The sequence below is a fragment of the Bubalus bubalis genome, chromosome 16 (assembly GCF_019923935.1).
Source record: "Bubalus bubalis isolate 160015118507 breed Murrah chromosome 16, NDDB_SH_1, whole genome shotgun sequence".
NCBI lineage: Eukaryota > Metazoa > Chordata > Mammalia > Artiodactyla > Bovidae > Bubalus > Bubalus bubalis.
Genome location: NC_059172.1, coordinates 80,301,986 through 80,320,808, shown reverse-complemented (window position 1 = coordinate 80,320,808; position 18,823 = coordinate 80,301,986). Strand labels below are relative to the sequence as shown.

General features: G+C 38.8%; 1 protein-coding gene across 3 annotated transcripts in view; it reads right to left on the bottom strand.

Moving 5' to 3' along the window:
* The window catches only part of DYNC2H1 (dynein cytoplasmic 2 heavy chain 1), a 399,828-nt gene that overhangs the window by 171,653 nt on the left and 209,352 nt on the right, over window positions 1-18,823 (bottom strand). For all 3 annotated transcript variants that reach the window (XM_044929811.2, XM_044929812.2, XM_044929810.2), the window contains exons 74-76: window positions 18,002-18,133; window positions 16,605-16,677; window positions 1,333-1,493 (exon numbers count right to left, since the gene is read on the bottom strand). In XM_044929811.2, coding sequence (XP_044785746.2) covers window positions 1,333-1,493; window positions 16,605-16,677; window positions 18,002-18,133 — 366 coding nt within the window. The remainder of the gene's footprint in view (window positions 1-1,332; window positions 1,494-16,604; window positions 16,678-18,001; window positions 18,134-18,823) is intronic.

Below are 18,823 nucleotides of genomic sequence, written 5' to 3'. Positions count from 1 at the left end.
AGATGGTTAACCCCCACATAAAAAAGTAAGACACATCAGAGTTTCTTGAAATAAAAATTATTTTTTACATTAAGAATATATTATTATTCTTAGCATATATATTCAGCATAAGAACAAAACTTTTAAAGTAACAGATTTATGAATATCTATATCTGTATTTAAAGGTTTTACAGTATTAAAAAATTATGCAACACAAAACTCTAGAAATTTACATAGTTAAACTTACAATGAGTGTAAGTGCCAAACTCAGAGCTAAGAGATACAGCCTGTAGAACAGAGCTCCCTTTCCCCAAGACATCTCACTGACAACTCAATGCTGTCCTGATGTATGAATACACTATAACCAGGACTGAAGGAAACTCCCTCGAGTTAGTGCAATGCCTAAGTGCAACTAAGCCAAACTCTCTGCTATTTTGCTATTTTCTACTTAACATTTCTCATAACATTCTCTCTTTTCAATTTTTGGTTTCTTTTAAAGTAGTTTGCTTTGTTAATCATTATTAATTATTTTCCCAATGAAAAAGATTTATATTTTGATGTCAAAAATTGAGGGTAAATTAATACACTTTAAAATGTGTATGCAAACTGAACTGAAAAAAGGTGCTAATCTGAATAAACTAAAACTCAGAAATTTAGCTCAGGACAAAATCACATTATATTAGGCAAGTTTATTATCTTATTGGACTTCTGGAGTTCGGAATCCCACTAATCTATTGCTCTAAGGTGATACTACAGGGCTGTTCTTTCTAGGGGCTGTAGGAGAGACTCCTGTTATCTTTTCTACCTTCTACATTTCTTTGCTTGTGGCTCCTTCTACCGTCTTCAAAGCCAGCAGCATAGCATCTCCTCACCTCTTTGACCTATGCCTCATCACATCTGCCTCTTCCACCTTCATTATGCCTCTTCTACCTTCTTCTTAAAAGCACCTTTATGATTATATTAGGCTCAACCGAATAATCTCAGATAACCTCTACCTCTCAAAATGCTTAACTTAATTATATTTGCAAAGTTCTTTCTTCCATGTAAAATAACAAATTCATGGGTTCTGGAGATCAGAATGTGGACAGTTTGCAGGGACATTAGTTGCCCTACCAAAAAAACCAAAAAACTGTTTTACTAATACAGTCAAGTATTCCAGTATTCTTGTCTGGAAAATTCCATGGACAGAGGAGCCTGGCAGGCTACAGTCCATGGGGTTTGTAGCCACAAAGAGGAGGACACAACTGATCGACTGAGAGCACACACAAAGACACATACACACACACACACAGACACACACACAGCAGGAAGATCAATAGCTGGAACAGAAACAGCAGAGTGATGTGCACTGACCTGGTGATAACACTCCCCACTTCTCTCAGCATTTGCAAGTTCTTGGAGTTCCTGAGAAGGATCAGCACCCGGGGAAATGATTATCAAGATGGGTTCAATTTCTAGCGTCTCTTTGTACAAACGTTTGAGATTTAGAGGAGGTGGGGACAGCTCTTTTAGTCCTAAAAGATATATTAAACGCATTAAAAAAAAAAGGCACTGTGAACCAGAAGAAGTCTATTAAGACTAATTACATGAAATAGAATAACTAGGTGAACTACAATCCCATACATATTAAAGTTTTTTCACTCTAAAATCATTCACGGACTAGTAAGAGCTAACATTTACTGAATGCTTAAAGTGTCAGGCATTTATCTCAATGCTCAATATCTATGATATCATCTAACCCTAATAACAACGCTGCTGCTGCTGCTAAGTCAATTCAGTCATGTCCGACTCTGTGCGACCCCATGGACAGCAGCCCACCAGGCTCCCCCATCCCTGGGATTCTCCAGCCAAGAACACTGGAGTAGGTTGCCATTTCCTTCTCCAATGCATGAAAGTAAAAAGTGGAAAGCAAAGTCGCTCAGTCGTGTCCGACCCTTAGAGACCCCATGGACTGCAGCCCACCAGGCTCCTCCATCCATGGGATTTTCCAGGCAAGAGTACTGGAGTGGGGTGCCATTGCCTTCTCCGAATAATGATGCTAAGGAGTACGAACTCTAATTACCACATTCAACAGATGAAGCAGCACACAATCAGCATTGTGTTAATATATAATTCAATCCCTACAAGAGAAGACTGAACCCAACAATCTTTCCATACAGGTTTTCATTCATTTATATGATAACTGAGTGCCTACTCTGTGCCACAGATTTGGGGAATCAGATTTCCACAAAATCTGGTAAACAATATTACAGTCATGATAAAGGATAAAAAAATTATTTCTTATGTCCATACATTAAGAGGGAATAAAAAGTTGTACGGAATGAAAAAATGCTTAGTCTGGAGACAGAAACACAGATTTCAGTTTATGCTCAGCTAAGTGACGCTATGCAAATCACTAAAATGTATTATGCCTTGATTTCCTCAATTGTAAAACAGGGATATAACAATTCATAGGTCATTTGGAGGTAAAATAGGATACAAAATAAAAACAGATTCCATTTATTCATCATCTACTCTATGCTAAGCATACTCAAGGAAACTGAATGCCTTCCCAAAGACCACCCAGTTGCTAACTAACTGTATTCAAGATAATTCATCTGTTCTTTTTTCTATTTTGAAGCTTTTCAAAAAATATAAAGTCCCATACACATAAGACTTCTGCTAAAATTTTAATGTTTCTATTACTGTATTTAGTAAAAATCAAGCTGAAGATGACCAATTTTAAATAAAAATAAAAAATATACATGTCTGAACTGAGCTAAAAAGACTATAACACAGAGTTTAAAAATAGAGGATTAGAATGTAACAAAATGAGTACAGAGAAAGGAAGGCTTCCTTGTACCTTCTACTGTAGAAAGGAATAGATAATATTGAACCTCAGAAATCCTAAATATAGCAGGAAAAGATATTCTTAAGGACTTCTGTAATGATCACATTAAAATACAAATTTGATGCCACCAAAATGGGCTAAAACAGGCATTTCTAGATGACCATCCTGAAAAAACAAATTTCACACCTGAACTATTCCCCTCTAGCCTTCACAACAGCAACCAGTAATATTAAGAAAGGATTCTCAAAGGCATAAATATTCCTAATACTAGGTGAAATTTACCCTAAAAACGGGTCAATTGCTTCTAGAGGTATATTTTATTAATTTTGCTTTTAACTAAACTTAAATTGGTAACACTCATGCTTCCTAATAGAAAAGAATTCTTATACTTGTAGCAATGTAATAAGCATTTTTATCTATTCAAATATTCCTTTACTTATTCATAAACTCTCATAAGCACTCTAGGCCAACCAAGTGTATAGTGATATGATAAAATGTATCAAAAGTCTTTAAAATGCACACTGCCTTTGACTCAGAAATTTAAGTTACACTTAAGTTACAAAATTATTCAGAATATGAATGTAGACATATGCAAAAGAATTTTCATTTTAGCTGTTAATTTTAGTTTTAAAACCTGGGAGCAATAAATTATTTTAAAAAACAGTAGTGTTATATCACAGAGTGATATAACAGAAGTTACCAAAATGGTGAAGTAAAAGAAAATTTACTTAAAAACAAATTAGCACTGCTTGAAGAGAGCATCCTAGGATACTCTCAATCCATTTCAAGTTGCTTTCTGCAACTTCCTTGATGGTACAGTAGATTAGAACCCACCTGCCAGTGCAGGGGAAAGGGGTTCAATACATGGTTTGGGAAGATAACACATGCTTCAGGGCAACTAAGCCCATACACCACAACTACTGAAGCCCGTGGGCCCTGGGGCCGGAGCTCCGCAACAAAACCATGCACCGCAATGAAGAGCAGTCCCCACTCACTGCACTAGAGAAAGCCCTCACACAGCAGTGAAGACCCAACGCAGCCAAAATAAATGAATTCAGTCAGTTCAGTTCAGTCGCTCAGTCGTGTCTGACTGTTTGCGACCCCCATGAACCACTGCGCACCAGGCCTCCCTGTCCATCACCAACTCCCGGGGTTTACTGAAACCCACGTCCATTCAGTCAGTGATGCCATCCAACCATCTCATCCTCTGTTGTCTCCTTCTCCTCCTGCCTTCAATCTTTCCCAGCATCAGGGTCTTTTCCAATCAGTGAGTTCTTCACGTCAGGTGGCCAAAGTATTAGAGTTTCAGCTTCAGCACCAGTCCTTCCAATGAATATTCAGGACTGATTTCCTTAAGGATGGACTGGTTGGATCTCCTTGCAGTCCAAGGGACTCTCAAGAGTCTTCTCCAACACCACAGTTCAAAAGCATCTATTCTTTGGTGCTCAGCTTTCTTTATAGTCCCAACTCTCACATTGATACATGACTACTGGAAAAACCACAGCTTTGATTAGATGGATCTTTGTTGGCAAAGTAATGTCTCTGCTTTTTAATATGCTGTCTAGGTTGGTCATAGCTTTTTTTCCAAGGAGCAAGAGTCCTTTTTAATTTCATGGCTGCAGTCACCATCTACAGTTTTTTGGAGTCCAAGAAAATATAGTCCCTCACTGTTTCCATTATTTCTCCATCTATTTGCCATGAAGTCATAGGACCAGATGCCATGATCTCCATCTTTTGAATGTTGACTTTTAAGTCAGCTTTTTCTCTCTCCTCTTTCACTTTCATCAAGAGTCTCTTCAGTTCTTCTTCACTTTCTGCCATAAGGGTGGTGTCATCTGCATATCTGAGGTTACTGATATTTCTCCCAGCAATCTTGATTCCAGCTTGTGCTTCATCCAGCCCAGCATTTCACATGATGTACTCTGCATATAAGTTCAACAAGCAGGGTGACAGTATACAGCCTTGATGTACTCCTTCACCAATTTGGAATCAGTCCATTGTTTCATGTCCGGTTCTAACTGTTGCTTCTTGACTTGCATACAGATTTCTCAGGAGGTAGGTAAAGTGGCCTGTATCCCTATCTCTTTAAGAATTTTCCACAGTTTGCTGTGATCCATAGTCAAAGGCTTTAGCATAGTCAATAAAGCAAAAGTAGATGTTTGTCTGGATTTCTCTTGCTTTTTCTATACCAACGGATGTTGGCAATCTGATCTCTGGGTCCTGTGCCTTTTCTAAATCCAGCTTGAATATCTGGAAGTTCTCGGTTCACATACTGTTGAAGCCTGACTTGGAGAATTTTGAGCATTACTTTACTAGCGTGTGAGATGAGCGCAATTGTGCAGTAGTTCGAACATTCTTTGCCATTGCCTTTTTTTGGGGTTGGAATGAAAACTGACCTTTTCCAGTCCTGTGGCCACTGCTGATTTTCCAAATTTGCTGGCATACTGAGCGCAGCACTTTCACAGCATCATCTTTCAGGATTTGAAATAGCTCAGTGAAATCACCTCCACTACCTCTGTTCATAGTGATGCTTCCTAAGGCCCACTTGACTTTGCATACCAGGATGTCTGGCTTTAGGTGACTGATCAGACCATTGTGGTTATCTGGGTCATCAAGATCTTTTTTGGATAGTTCTTCTGTTTATTCTTGCCACCTCTCCTTAATATCTTCTGCTTCTGTTAGGGCCATACTGTTTTTGTCCTTTATTGTGCCCATCTTTGCATGAAAAGTTCCTTTGGTATGTCTAATTTTCTTGAAGTGATCTCTGGTCTTTCTCATTCTGTTGTCTTCCTCTATTTCTTAGCATTGATCATTGAGGAAGGCTTTCTTCTCTCTCCTTGCTGTTCTTTGGAACTCTGCATCCAGATGGGTAATTTACTGCAGCTTCTAAATCAGCATTTGCTGCTGTACTCTGCACATTTATGTTCCAAGGTTAGCCTCTTTCCTTAAAGTTCATTAACCGTTCTCTGCTAGCTTCACAGTGTCCTCCTGCATCATCTTCATCTCTCTCAGCCTTCACGGAATTGAAGAGAGTTAGGGTGTCTCTTCAGATTGTTGCTGTTTAGTCACCAAGTTGTGTGGGACTCACTGTGACCCCATGGACTACAGTTGGCCAGGCTGTCCCTGGGATTTCCCAGACAGGAATACTGGAGTGGGCTGCATTCCCTTCCCGACCCAGAGACTGAACTCAAGTCTCCTGCACTGGCAGACGGGTAGTTGACTCATGAGCCACCAGAGAAGCCCTCTCCTGTTTAGGTTTCAGCTTAAGAGAAGGTCGTGGCCAATCTGGTCTATAAAGACCTTTAAAACTCCCTCCATATCAGTAATAAGACTGTCTCACTTTCTTATCAACCACGTGTTCACTGGAGTAGCACTTTTTAAAAACCTCTTCCTTGGTATCGGGGTATCGCTGACTAGCCGCGCTGTGACAGTTTCCGGTGAACAGTGAAGGGACTCAGTCACACACACGCATCATTCGCCCCCAAGCCCCCACGCCATCCAGGCTGCCACGTGACACTGGGCAGAGCTGCACGTGCTGTACTGTATGTCCCCGCTGGTTACTCATCTTATACCCAGCATCTGCACATGGCAACACCAAAGTCCCTAACTAGCTATTCCTCCGGCAACCATGAGTTCGTTCTCCAAGTCTGCGAGTTGGAGGAGCACTTTTAATTTCCTTCAAGACCTGTTCCTCTGTAATCACACCCTGGCTAACCCTTTGGCACAAGAAACCTAGCTTTCAGCCTGTGTCAGCCTCGGACATGACTTCCTCACGAAGCTTAAGGAGAGGCGTGTGACCCTTTGCCTTGAGGCCGTTCTAGTGTTATTAACTGAACTAACTTAAATCTGTTGTCTCGGGGAACAGGGAGGCCAGAGGAGAGGGGGAAAATCAGGGGAGAGCGGGCATCAGAGCAGTCAGAACACACGTGACAGCTATCACTCAAGTTCAACGGCTCGTGTGAGAGTTATTTGGCACCTCAAAAATAATTACAAGACTAACAGCAAAAATCACTGACCACAGATTACTATAACAAAGAATAATGAAGCTTGAAATATTGTGACAGCTACTAAAATGTAACAGAGACACAAGTGGAACAAATGTTGTTTGAAAAATGGTGCCAAAAACCTTGCTTGACACAAGACTGCCACGCCTTCAACTTGTAAAAACTATAGTATTTGCATGCATGCACGCTCAGTGGCTTCAGCTGTGTTTGACTCTTTGTGACCCTATGGACTGTAGCCCACCAGGCTCCAGGGAAGAATACTGGAGTGGAAAGGAAATGCCCTCCTTCAGGGGATTTTCCGTACCCAGGGATCGAACCCAAGTTTCTGACATCTCCAGCACTGGCAGGTGGGTTCTTTAACAGTAGCACCACCTGGGAAGCCAAAGTGCAATAAAACAAGGTATGCCTATAGTGGGGCTTCCCAGGTGGCACCAGGGGTAAAGAATTTGCCTGCCAATACAGGTAGACATAAGAGACAAGAGTTCAAACCCTGGATCGGGAAGATCCTCTGCAGACGGGCATGGCAACCCACGCCAGTGTTCTTGCCTGGAGAATCCTATGGACAGAGGAGCGTAGTGGGCTACAGTCCACAGGGTGGCAAAGAGTCAAACACAACTGAAGTGACAGAGTATGCACACACGCATGCCTGTACTGACGGAAATATGTGTTTTATTTGGGAAATACATGAAATACAGAAATTATCTTTAAAAAGTGAAAATAGTTCTCATATCATTTCTTTAACAAATACAGACTTTAAACTCCATAAGGCAGGAATTGTATCTGTTTTTCTCACCATTTGGAATCCAGAGCCAAGTATAAATGCAATTATTATTTCTAATGTTAAAGATAAATATATGTGCATTAATTCATTTTATACAATGAATTGTCAAAAAACTGGAACATTTTAAATTAGACGAAAAACTCATGAGAAATATTTTACCATTTAAGATAACACAGGTGACACTCTTATTGCTAGGAATTGCATGTTAGCCACATCACCCAATAAAACTCCAATAAAAACCACATGGCATTTCATATGAACTTAGTTTTATTAATTGGGTTTTAATAACCCAATTAATTTTGACTCATGATAGCATTTGAACTGTCAGTGTCAATCATTCAAAACTATTCAGTAACGGTAAAGAGCCAAAAATGTTCATTGCATTGTGAATTTTCTTAGTGTAGAACTAGCTGTAAATCATTGGGATCTTATATTTTGACCTTGACAGTTAAAATATACAAAGTCTTCCAAAAGAAAAAAGGAACTAAAAGTAAGTCAAAGAAATCACTTTAACCTTCATTGTATTTTATTTACTGAGATAAAACATTAAGATATTAAAAAAGAAATAATTTGCAATTTAAAAAGGAAAGAATATTACTCCTGTAATTTTCAGATACAGGTAAAGAAAGAGTAAAATAAGTAAAGAGTAAAGAAAGCAGCAAATTAATATCAAACTATTATAAGTAGTAAGTATAACTGATTCACTCTTTCTCATTCATCTCATTCTCCCTAAAAGACAAAAAAATTACTCTTCCTTTAATAGAGAGAAAAGACAACTAAAAAAATGTAGCATAAATATCAATAAAAAGAAGGAAAGTTATCAACCACCATTTAGCCTAATACACATCAACCAATTAAACAGGAAGACAATCTATAGAAATGAAATAATACTCAAGCCAGGAAACAAACAAAAAATGTCATACATTTTGTGGCAGTAAAATTCCAAAAATATTCAAGATTCTACCCTCAGTTGTTCAATCAAACACTAACCTAGGTACTCCTGTCAAAGGATTTTGCAGATGTAACTAAGGTTATGGATCTTAAAATAAGATTATCCTGGATTAGCCAAGAGTGCCAATTTAATCATTTAAGCCTTGGAAAGCAGAAAACTTTCTCCAGCTTAAAGTCAGAGAGATGCAGCGTGAAGGCGGGGCAGGAAGCTGAGGGAGGGGCAGTCAGAGGTGAGGCTGAGGAGCAGTCAGTGTCCACTGCTGGCTGTGAGGAAGGAAGGAGGGCACAGAGTGCATCAAAGAACGCAAGCCGCTTCTAAAACTGAGACAGGCTGCTCAGCCTCCAAACACAAAGAACCGCGGCTCTCCAACTGCATGGGGCAAATTCAGCTGAATGAGTTTGGAAATGGATTCTTCCCAGAACTTCTCAGTAAGAGTCCAAGTGACCAACACCTGGATTTAACCCTGTGTGAGTTGGATCAGAGAAACCAGGAGCACCTATCAGACTTCTGACCTATACAGTTAGGAGATAACAAATGGGGGTTGCTCTAAGCTGCTAATTTGTGGCAATTTATTACCGTAGCAATAGAAATGAACAAACATTTCCTAATGCCAGTGAAGAAGAGAAGTAGACAACTGTAAAATGAGGACAAGTTTCAAGGCCCAAAAAGACTTTTTGATGAAGAAACTTTTACATCATCTGTGAACATCTCTCTTTAATACCCCAATACAGAGAGCATAATATTGTAATCAGAATACTTATTAAATCAGAATTACAGAAGTTAGAATATCTGCATCTGGCAACTGCTATTTTTAAAAAGTAATGCAGTAGATTGTGCTAGTATACAAGGCCTGGTTTGTAGGATTATATTGAAGCTGGGAAGCCCTACATTAAAGCAGCATGCCTGAAAGTTTTAAGGATTGTTCTGCTAGCTTAAATCCTCAAAGCAAAACTACTTTCATAAGCGCATCTTTATAACTTACTATTTTAAAGTTTATAGATTATAAAGAGGATTGCTAAAACTTAATAAAAAATTTTCCATATGAATGATGCTCGAGAAATTATACTTGAAATCAAATCTCTAAAATTTGATTAAAAAGATAAGTGCTTGTCATTTTCCAGCAGTATGAACTTTTAAAACTTATTCATGAAATAAAGTGCCCCATTTTATATAAAAACTGCATTAATAAAACCACTTGACCAAATAGTCACCCAGCCATACACCAGTATATATAACTTTTGCTTAGAAATAGAGTATAATTTTAGAAGTATATTAAACTTTCAAAGAATTTGAATATGTGAATATTATGAGGTTTTTCACTTCATGTCATTAAAACTTAAATATCATTTAACCTAGAGATGACATAGTACAATACAGAAGTACTCCAGAGGACACACAGAGGGTCAAACGACAGATTCAGTGAGAAAGGTCACGTGCAGTGGGGCACAGAGAGGATATTTTCAGTGATTAAACGGGTGAGGGAAGAAGAGTCTACTGAGAACCTTTCTGCAATTGCCTCATTTTACTTAAACCTGCATTTCACTTATACGAATAGATAGAAAGTATATAAATGAGCAAGAAATATGTCAGTTAGTGTTAAGAAGTGGGTAAAGAATTAAAGCAGGTAAATGTGTTGGTACTGATTAGATGACCCAGAAAAGCCTCTCTGAAATGTTAACATTTGAATGATACAGAGGAGACAACCATTTAAAAAGAAAGGAAAAAATTAGCAAGTAGACAGGATAACTAAGATCAAGGAATCACTTCATGGTAAATAGATGGAGAAGCAATGGAAACAGTGAGAGACTATTTTGTTGGGCTCAAAAATCACGGCCGATGGTGACTATAGCCATGAAATTAAAACATGCTTGCTCCTTGGAAGAAAAGCTATGACCAACCTAGACAGCAAATTAAAAAGCAGCGACACTACTTTGCCAACAAAGGTCCGGCTAGTCAAAGCTATGGTTTTTCTAGTAGCCATGTATGGATGTGAGAGTTGGACCATAAGGAAAGCTGAGCGCCGAAGAATTGATGCTTTTGAACTGTGGTGTTGGAGAAGACTCCTGAGAGTCCCTTGGACTGTAAGGAGATCCAACCAGTCAATCCTAAAGGAAATCAGTCCTGAATACTCATTGGAAGGACTGATACTGAAACTGAAGCTCCAAATACTTTGGCCACCTGATGTGAAGAACTGACTCATTTGAAAAGACCCTGATGCTGGGATAATCACAATGGTGTGATCACTCACCTAGAGCCAGACATCCTGGAATGTGAAGTCAAGTGGGCCTTAGAAAGCATCACTACGAACAAAGCTAGTGGAGGTGATGAATTCCAGTTGAGCTCTTTCAAATCCTGAAAGATGATGCTGTGAAAGTGCTGCACTCAATATGACAGCTAATTTGGAAAACAGCAGTGGCCACAGGACTGGAAATGGTCAGTTTACATTCCAATCCCAAAGAAAGGCAATGCCAAAGAATGCTCAAACTACCACACAATTGCACTCATCTCACATGCTAGTAAAGTAATGCTCAAAACTCTCCAAGCCAGGCTTCAGCAATATGTGAACCGTGAACTTCCAGATATTCAAGCTGGTTTTAGCAAAGGCAGAGGAACCAGAAATCAAATTGCCAACATCCGCTGAATCATCGAAAAAGCAAGAGAGTTCCAGAAAAACATCTATTTCTGCTTTATTGACTATGCCAAAGCCTTTGACTGTGTGAATCACAATAAACTGTGGAAAATTCTGAAAGAGATGGGAATACCATACCACCTGACCTGCCTCTTGAGAAACCTATATGCAGGTCAAGAAGCAACAGTTAGAACTGGACATGGAACAACAGACTTGTCCCAAATAGGAAAAGGAGTACGTCAAGGATGTATATTGTCACCCTGTTTATTTAACTTCTATGCAGAGTACATCATGAGAAACGCTGGGCTGAAAGAAGCACAAGCTGGAATCAAGATTGCTGGGAGAAATATCAATAACCTCAGATATGCAGATGACACCACCCTTATGGCAGAAAGTGAAGAGGAACTAAAAAGCCTCTTGATGAAAGTGAAAGAGGAGAGTGAAAAAGTTGGCTTAAAGTTCAATATTCAGAAAACGAAGATCATGGCATCTGGTCCCATCACTTCATGGGAAATAGATGGGGAAACAGTGGAAACAGTGTCAGACTTTATTTTGGGGGCTCCAAAATCACTGCAGATGGTGACTGCAGCCATGAAATTAAAAGACACTTACTCCTTGGATGAAAAGTTATGACCAACCTAGACAGCATATTCAAAAGCAGAGACATTACTTTGCCAACAAAGGTCTGTCTAGTCAAGGCTATGGTTTTTCCTGTGGTCATGTATGGATGTGAGAGTTGGGCTGTGAAGAAAGCTGAGCGCCGAAGAATTGATGCTTTTGAACTGTGGTGTTGGAGAAGAGTTTTGAGAGTCCCTTGGACTGCAAGGAGATCCAACCAGTCCATTCTAAAGGAGATCAGCCCTGGGTGTTCTTTGGAAGGAATGATGCTAAAGCTGAAACTCCAGTACTTTGGCCACCTTATGCGAAGAGTTGACTCACTGGAAAAGACTCTGATGCTGGGAAGGATTAGGGGCGGGAGGAAAAGGGGAGGACAGAGGATGAGATGTTGGATGGCATCACCAACTCAATGCATGTGAGTGTGAGTGAACTCCTGGAGATGGTGATAAGACAGGGAGGCCTGGCGTGCTGTGATTCATGGGGTCGCAAAGAGTCGAACACAAGTGAGCGACTGAACTAAATTGATGCTGGGAAAGAGTGAAGGCGGGAGGAGAAGGGGACCACAGAGGATGAGATGGTTGGATGGCATCACCAACTCAATGGACATGAGTTTGAGTAAGCTCCAGGAGTTGATGATGGACAGGAAAGCCTGGCGTGCTGCAGTCCATAGGGTCGTAAAGTCTGACACGACTGAGCAATTGAACTAAACTGAACTGATTTATAACTCTTAAAGGAGCCAGATTCTCAAAATGTACTTTACAAATTAATGGCTCAACTATCAAATTACTTAAATATGAAAATCACCTACAACAGATCATATGCAATTTGACTATGATGGGTACCTACTGTTTTATACCTGCAACCCTTCCCCTCATTTCTGAGTACAGCCCCACTCTACCTGTGACTTCTTTGGGGGAAAAATCCTGTTTCAGATATTACTGTTGGAATTAGCTGCAGAGGTGGCTACATTACCCAAACAAGAAAATCAGAGTCCTTCTGTAGAGTTTTTTACAGTAAAATTGGGAAAGAAAGTTTCTTTCACTACAAGCTTTAAACTACATGCTATATCAGTAGCCTTATCCTTCAGCATATATATGAACCATGAGATTAAGGGCAACACATAAGCAGGAATCAGAGAGACAGAAAAAAAAAGAAAGAAAAAGGAAAAGACAAAGATAGGGAGAGAGAAAGGAGCAGAGACATGCATAGAGAAAAGTACAAGGCTGGGACAAAGGAAGGAAACCTTCTGCTGTTATCGGAGTCCATGAAACCAACTGGCCCAGAGGCCACCCCTACTTTTTCTAACCAAGAGTTAGGTGGATAAACACTATCAGATATGAGTAAAATGTACCTAGCAAACAAACATTCAACAGGGATGCATAAATAGGGATATTTTCTCTCCATGCTAAACAAAAGGAAAGCAAAGAATATATCCATAGACATACTTTGACATACTCTTCACTAACCAGACAAGTGACCATTCTAAATGGAGCCTCAAAAATATGTGCGTGCATATGTGTGAACATGTGTGCAAGTACACCCACAGGGATAAAGCACATCTTGCCAAAACATAAAATAGCCATTATGTTAAACACTGGGTTAGTGAGCATAATGGGTTGAAATGTAGCCCCCCAAAAGAGACATGCTGAAGGCCTAATCTCAGGACCTCAGAAGATGACCTTATTGGAAACAGTGTCATTGTAGACATAATTAGTTAACTTCAGATGAGTTCAGACTGGACTAAGGTGAACTCCCAATTAAATACGACTGCTTTCCTTATAGGAAGACAGCTGTGTGAATTCTGAAACACACAGGGCAAATGTCAAGTGATAATGAAGACAAATATTCAAATTATACACCCTTACACGCCAAAGAACACGGAAGATTGCAAGCAAACCACCAGGATCTGGAAAAAGGCAAGGAAGGATTCCTCTACAGGTTTCAAAGGGAACATGGCCTTGCCAAAATCTTGATTTCAGACTTCTAACTTCCAGAATTATGACACCATACACGTCTGTTGTTCTAATCCACCCAGCTTGTGGTCCTGAGGGCAGCCCTGGAAAACTGACACTGCTAAGAGTGGAAATGGAGGTGCATATGGAAAAACTTCATCTAAGGTTAAGGCATATTTTTTTATGTTAGCATCTGCCAAGAACATCTCTCTAAACTGAGAATAAATCCTGAGTCCTTCAGTATTTAAAGAGCACAGACTTTGGAGCTGGGTTTGAATTCTATCATTTAGTTGTGTGATCTTGTTTCCTCATTTTTAAATGGATGTAAAAATAGCCTCTCATATGCTTTTTGTGAAGATTAAATTACACAGCACTTATGACTAGTACCTGGCATATATAAGAGCTATTAAAATATTAGCAATGATTATTATTCTTATAAACATTCACGTTTAAGGAAAGAATGAGTTCACTAGGGCAAAATTAATCCTTTGAGTTAAGAGATAATTTTTCAAATAATACCCTGATATATGTGAATATAATAGTTCTGCATATTAAAAACAGAATGATTATTTGGTACTGTGAAGTTTTTCAATGATAAGCATGGAAGGCCCAGTATATTTTTCAATTTCATAAAACATTGTGCTAGCTTATTTATATGAGAAATTCAAATATAAAGAAAAACATGCATATGTTAGGTTTACTTGATTGAAATATACATAAGCTTTGATTAAACACAGTTTATATATAATATTTCATATATATTATATGGAAATATTAAATATAAATTGAGAGTTTCTAGAAAAAATTGTCAGCATGCTATTTTAATTGTGCCAACATATTTCCAACATAATTCTAAAACCGCCTGTGGTTTAGAATAACAAAAATCCATTATTCTTGGATTACTGAGCTTCAAGTAAAATTCTTTTCATATTCTCTTTGAAATAGTTTTTCCAAACTTTTCTAGTACAAATGTTAATATGGTATGCTATTTCAAATGAGTGATAACTTTAAATGCTTCCTTTAAGACTAATTAAAAGGCTTAACAAATATGTATTGCACAGATGTTTACAAACTAAAGATATACAAATTATTTTTGTTTTACAGCAAAAATAACTCATTTTGAAGGCTTTATTATCTAGGACTCTGGGACTTCTAAGGTGGTGCTAGTGGTAAAGAACCCTCCTGCCAACGCAGGAGCTGCAGGAGATGTTGGTTTGATCTATGGGTCAGGAAGATCCTCTGGAGAAGGAAACAACAACCCTCTCCAGTATTCTTGCCTGGGAAATCCCATGGATAGAGGAGTCTGGCGAGCTACAGTTCGTATGGTCACAGAGTCAGATATAACTGAAGTGACTTAGCACATACGCATGGAATCTGTATATTTAATTTTATCTAAATCATACATCTGATGCCCTGCTTTGAAATTGTGATCATAGATGAATGTCTAAAAATCTAAAGTGTTTCCATAAGAAAAGAATTTTTAAAAGTTCAAACATCCTAGCTAAGTATAGGATGTCAATTATGCATCAAATTTAACACAAAATTAATTATGGTCATATCCAACACAAACAAATATTTCTTTAAGCCAAGTAGAGTTATAAGACAAATAGGATACAGGAGGAAAGTGTATAATCTTTCTAAACTAAAGTCAGCATAAAATAAAATGTAAATTAAAAACAAATAATTTAGCTCTTCTGCCCCAAAGAAAACATACAGATGGCCAAGAATCATATGAAAGATGCTCAGCATCACTAATTATCAGAGAAATGCAAATCAAAACTACATAAGGTATCACCTCACACCAGTCGGAGTGGCCATTATCAAAAAATGTACAAACCATAAATGCTGGAGAGAGTGTGTAGAACAGGGAATCCTCCCACACTTTTGGTGGGAGTGTAAATTGATACAGCCACTATGGAGAACAGTATGGAAATACCTTAAAAAACTGAACCAGGGCCACAGTATGATCCAATAATCCCACTGCATATGCCCAGAAAAAAAAATTCAAAAAGATATATGCACCCCAGTGTTCAATGCAGCACTATTTACAACAGCCAGGACATGAAAGCAAGCTAACTGTGGATCAACAGAAGAATGGATAAAGAAGAGGTGATATATATATATAATTACTTAGTCATAAAAAAATGAAATAATGCAATTTGCAGCCACATGGATGAACTTAGAGATTCTCATACTGAGTGAAGTCAGACAGAGAAAGACAAATACTATATGATATCACTTATATGTGGAATCTAAAAAGAAAAAAATGGCTTAAATCTACTTATTTACTGAGCAAAAATAGAGCCACAGGTGTAGAAACAGAAAATTATGGTTACAAAGGGGGGAAGGGGGGAGTAAATTGGGAGACCGGGGCTGACATACACACTGTGCATGCGTTCCCATCGTGTCTGACTCTTCACAGCCCCATGGACTGTAGTCCACCAGGCTCGTCCACCAGGGATTTTCCAGGCAAGAATACTGGAGTAGCTTGCCACTTTCTACTACAGTGGGTCTTCCCAACCAAGGGGTCAGATCAGTGTCTCCTGCATCGCCCGCGTTGGCAGGTGCATCATCTGCCACTAGTGTCAGCTGGGAAGCCCATATGCACACTACACGTATAAAATATATAACTCTTGACAACCTGCTGTGCAGAACTGAAAACTACGCAGCACTCTGCAATGACCTATACAGGAAAACAATTTCTTAAAAAGTGGATATATGTATAACTGGTTCACTTTATTGTACAGCAAAGACTAATGCAACACAGTATATCAACTATACTCCAATAAAAATTAATTAAAAAAAAAACAACAAATAATTCAGGTCAGTGGTCTAGGTCTAGGAAAAAAGTGTACTTACCCAGAGTTTTACATGCAAATAGGGCCATGGCACTTTGCAGTCTGTCTGGTCTGAGAGCCTGTACCACAAGAACCTTAAAAATAAGTGCAGAGTATTTTTAAATAATAAAGTTCCCACAACAACCGTAATTGAACAATGATGCTAATTAATTTAAAAAATGCTTACCACAATATTTCCTATGCCTATAACTGTCATAATAGGTATATAAAAATACATTTTCTTAATAGCCAAAATATTACTAAAATCCATCAGATCTATTGCTGTTATTTAGTCTCTAAGTCATGTCCAACTCGCGCTGCCTCTTGGATTGTAGCCCACCAGGCTCCTCTGTCCATGGGATTTCCCAGGCAGGAACACCAGAGTGCCATTTCCTTCTCCAAGGGATCTTCCCAACCCAGGAATCAAAATCACATCTTCTGCTTGGCAGGCAGGTTCTTTATCACTCAGCCACCTGGAAAGCCCTCAGATCTATTATCAACGGTAAACATCAGCATGTACTGGTCACAGTGCTAGCTGTCTTCAGAGGCTAACAAAGGGCCCAATGACAAGTGAAAATAAGAGTCTGTAGCTGAGGCATTCCTGGTGACGGCAGTGCAGAAACATAAAACTCCTAAATTTTTCAAATCACCAATTTTATGCTGAATCATGTCTAGTTCTAGATGTTTAAGTTTTCAAACGAAGTTTTTCTTTTTTTTTTTCTTTTTCTTAAACACATCTGATGAAACAGAACTTCAAAAGGAGAAAACAAAGGGGACAGAACCACAACCAGCAGCATAGTGAAGAGAAAGGGCAGAGTGACAAAGAACCCGCCTGCCGATGCAGGAAATGTAGGAGATGAGGGTTTGATCCCAGGTCCGGAAGATCCCCTGGAGAAGGAAATTGCAACCCACTCTGGTATTCTTGCCTGGAGAAACCAGTAAACAGAAGAGACTGGCGGGCTGCCATCCATGGAGCCACAAAGAGTTGGACATGACTCAGTGCTGAGGATACGCGCACACATAAACAGAAGAGTCCTCTCCAACGCTAAAGTTTGGTCTAGCCAACAGGGACACAAGCTCCCTGTTCCTTAGCATAAGGTCTTTCTTTTCGTTAGACAGAACCCTGGGAAATGTGTGAAGAACCTGAACAATAAATACCTTAATCGCTTTCTATACGGATACTCTATTCCAAGATCCCCCTTGGGTCGGAGGCAGGGGGAGTAATAAAAGCTTGGTGGGAAACACGCTGCCCAGAAGCACTGTCTGGGATTTTCCTGTCTGGATAGGGTGGCAAGACCAGAGAGCCCTTTCCCACATATGCCCCAAGGTTAAGTGACACCTTAGGGCAAAGCTTTCATTTAAATGGCTTCTGAACAACAAGAGAAACATTTAATACTTTTATGCATTTAGATAATTTACCTGCTGAAATAAAGAAACTTTCTTTGTAAGACTAGATGGAAACTCTTGCTCACATGTTGAATTATGATAATAGGTACGCCACAAAGCTACATCTTCAAAGCACAGGGTCTGATAAAGACTGGGAAGAGCAATCTAAAAAATAAAAATAAACATATATAGTGAGCAACAAACAAATATAAATACAGACATACAAACATACATACTAAATACATACACACACATGCATACTAAAAAATAGTAAGTGGAAATTCCTGATAGGTATTATGTTTTCTAACTCATGTTGGCTTATTCAATCATGTCTAAGTCAGAAATAGTATGGTGCATGTACCTAATCCAGAATTAAAAGCAAGCATGTATACCTGTGGCGGATTCATTTTGATATTTGGCAAAACTAATACAATTATGTAAAGTTTAAAAATAAAATAAAATAAAAAAAAAAAGCAAGTATTTCTAAAGTAATACGACATCAATTCTTGTACATGAACAAATCTATTCTCTATGTAAAAACATGTGTACCTATCTCCACCTTGTGGAGAAAAGAATACTTTCACTAAAACCAAGTACAAATTTTAAACACTGCCACAATAAGAGTTCCACGTTAGAGTGTTAAAATATGCCTAGTTACAACTTCAACTCTTTATTTTCTAAGTGACCATAAGTGACTATATCATTTTATGCCTTAGCTACTTCATCTGTGAAATGGATAACAATGTTGAAAATATATAATGAGAAGATCCATTTTTAAATTCTGCATACTACCTCGAACATAAGGTGGGGAGGGGAAAGAAGAGAGGGAAAAAAGAGTGGGGAAAATCCCACTAT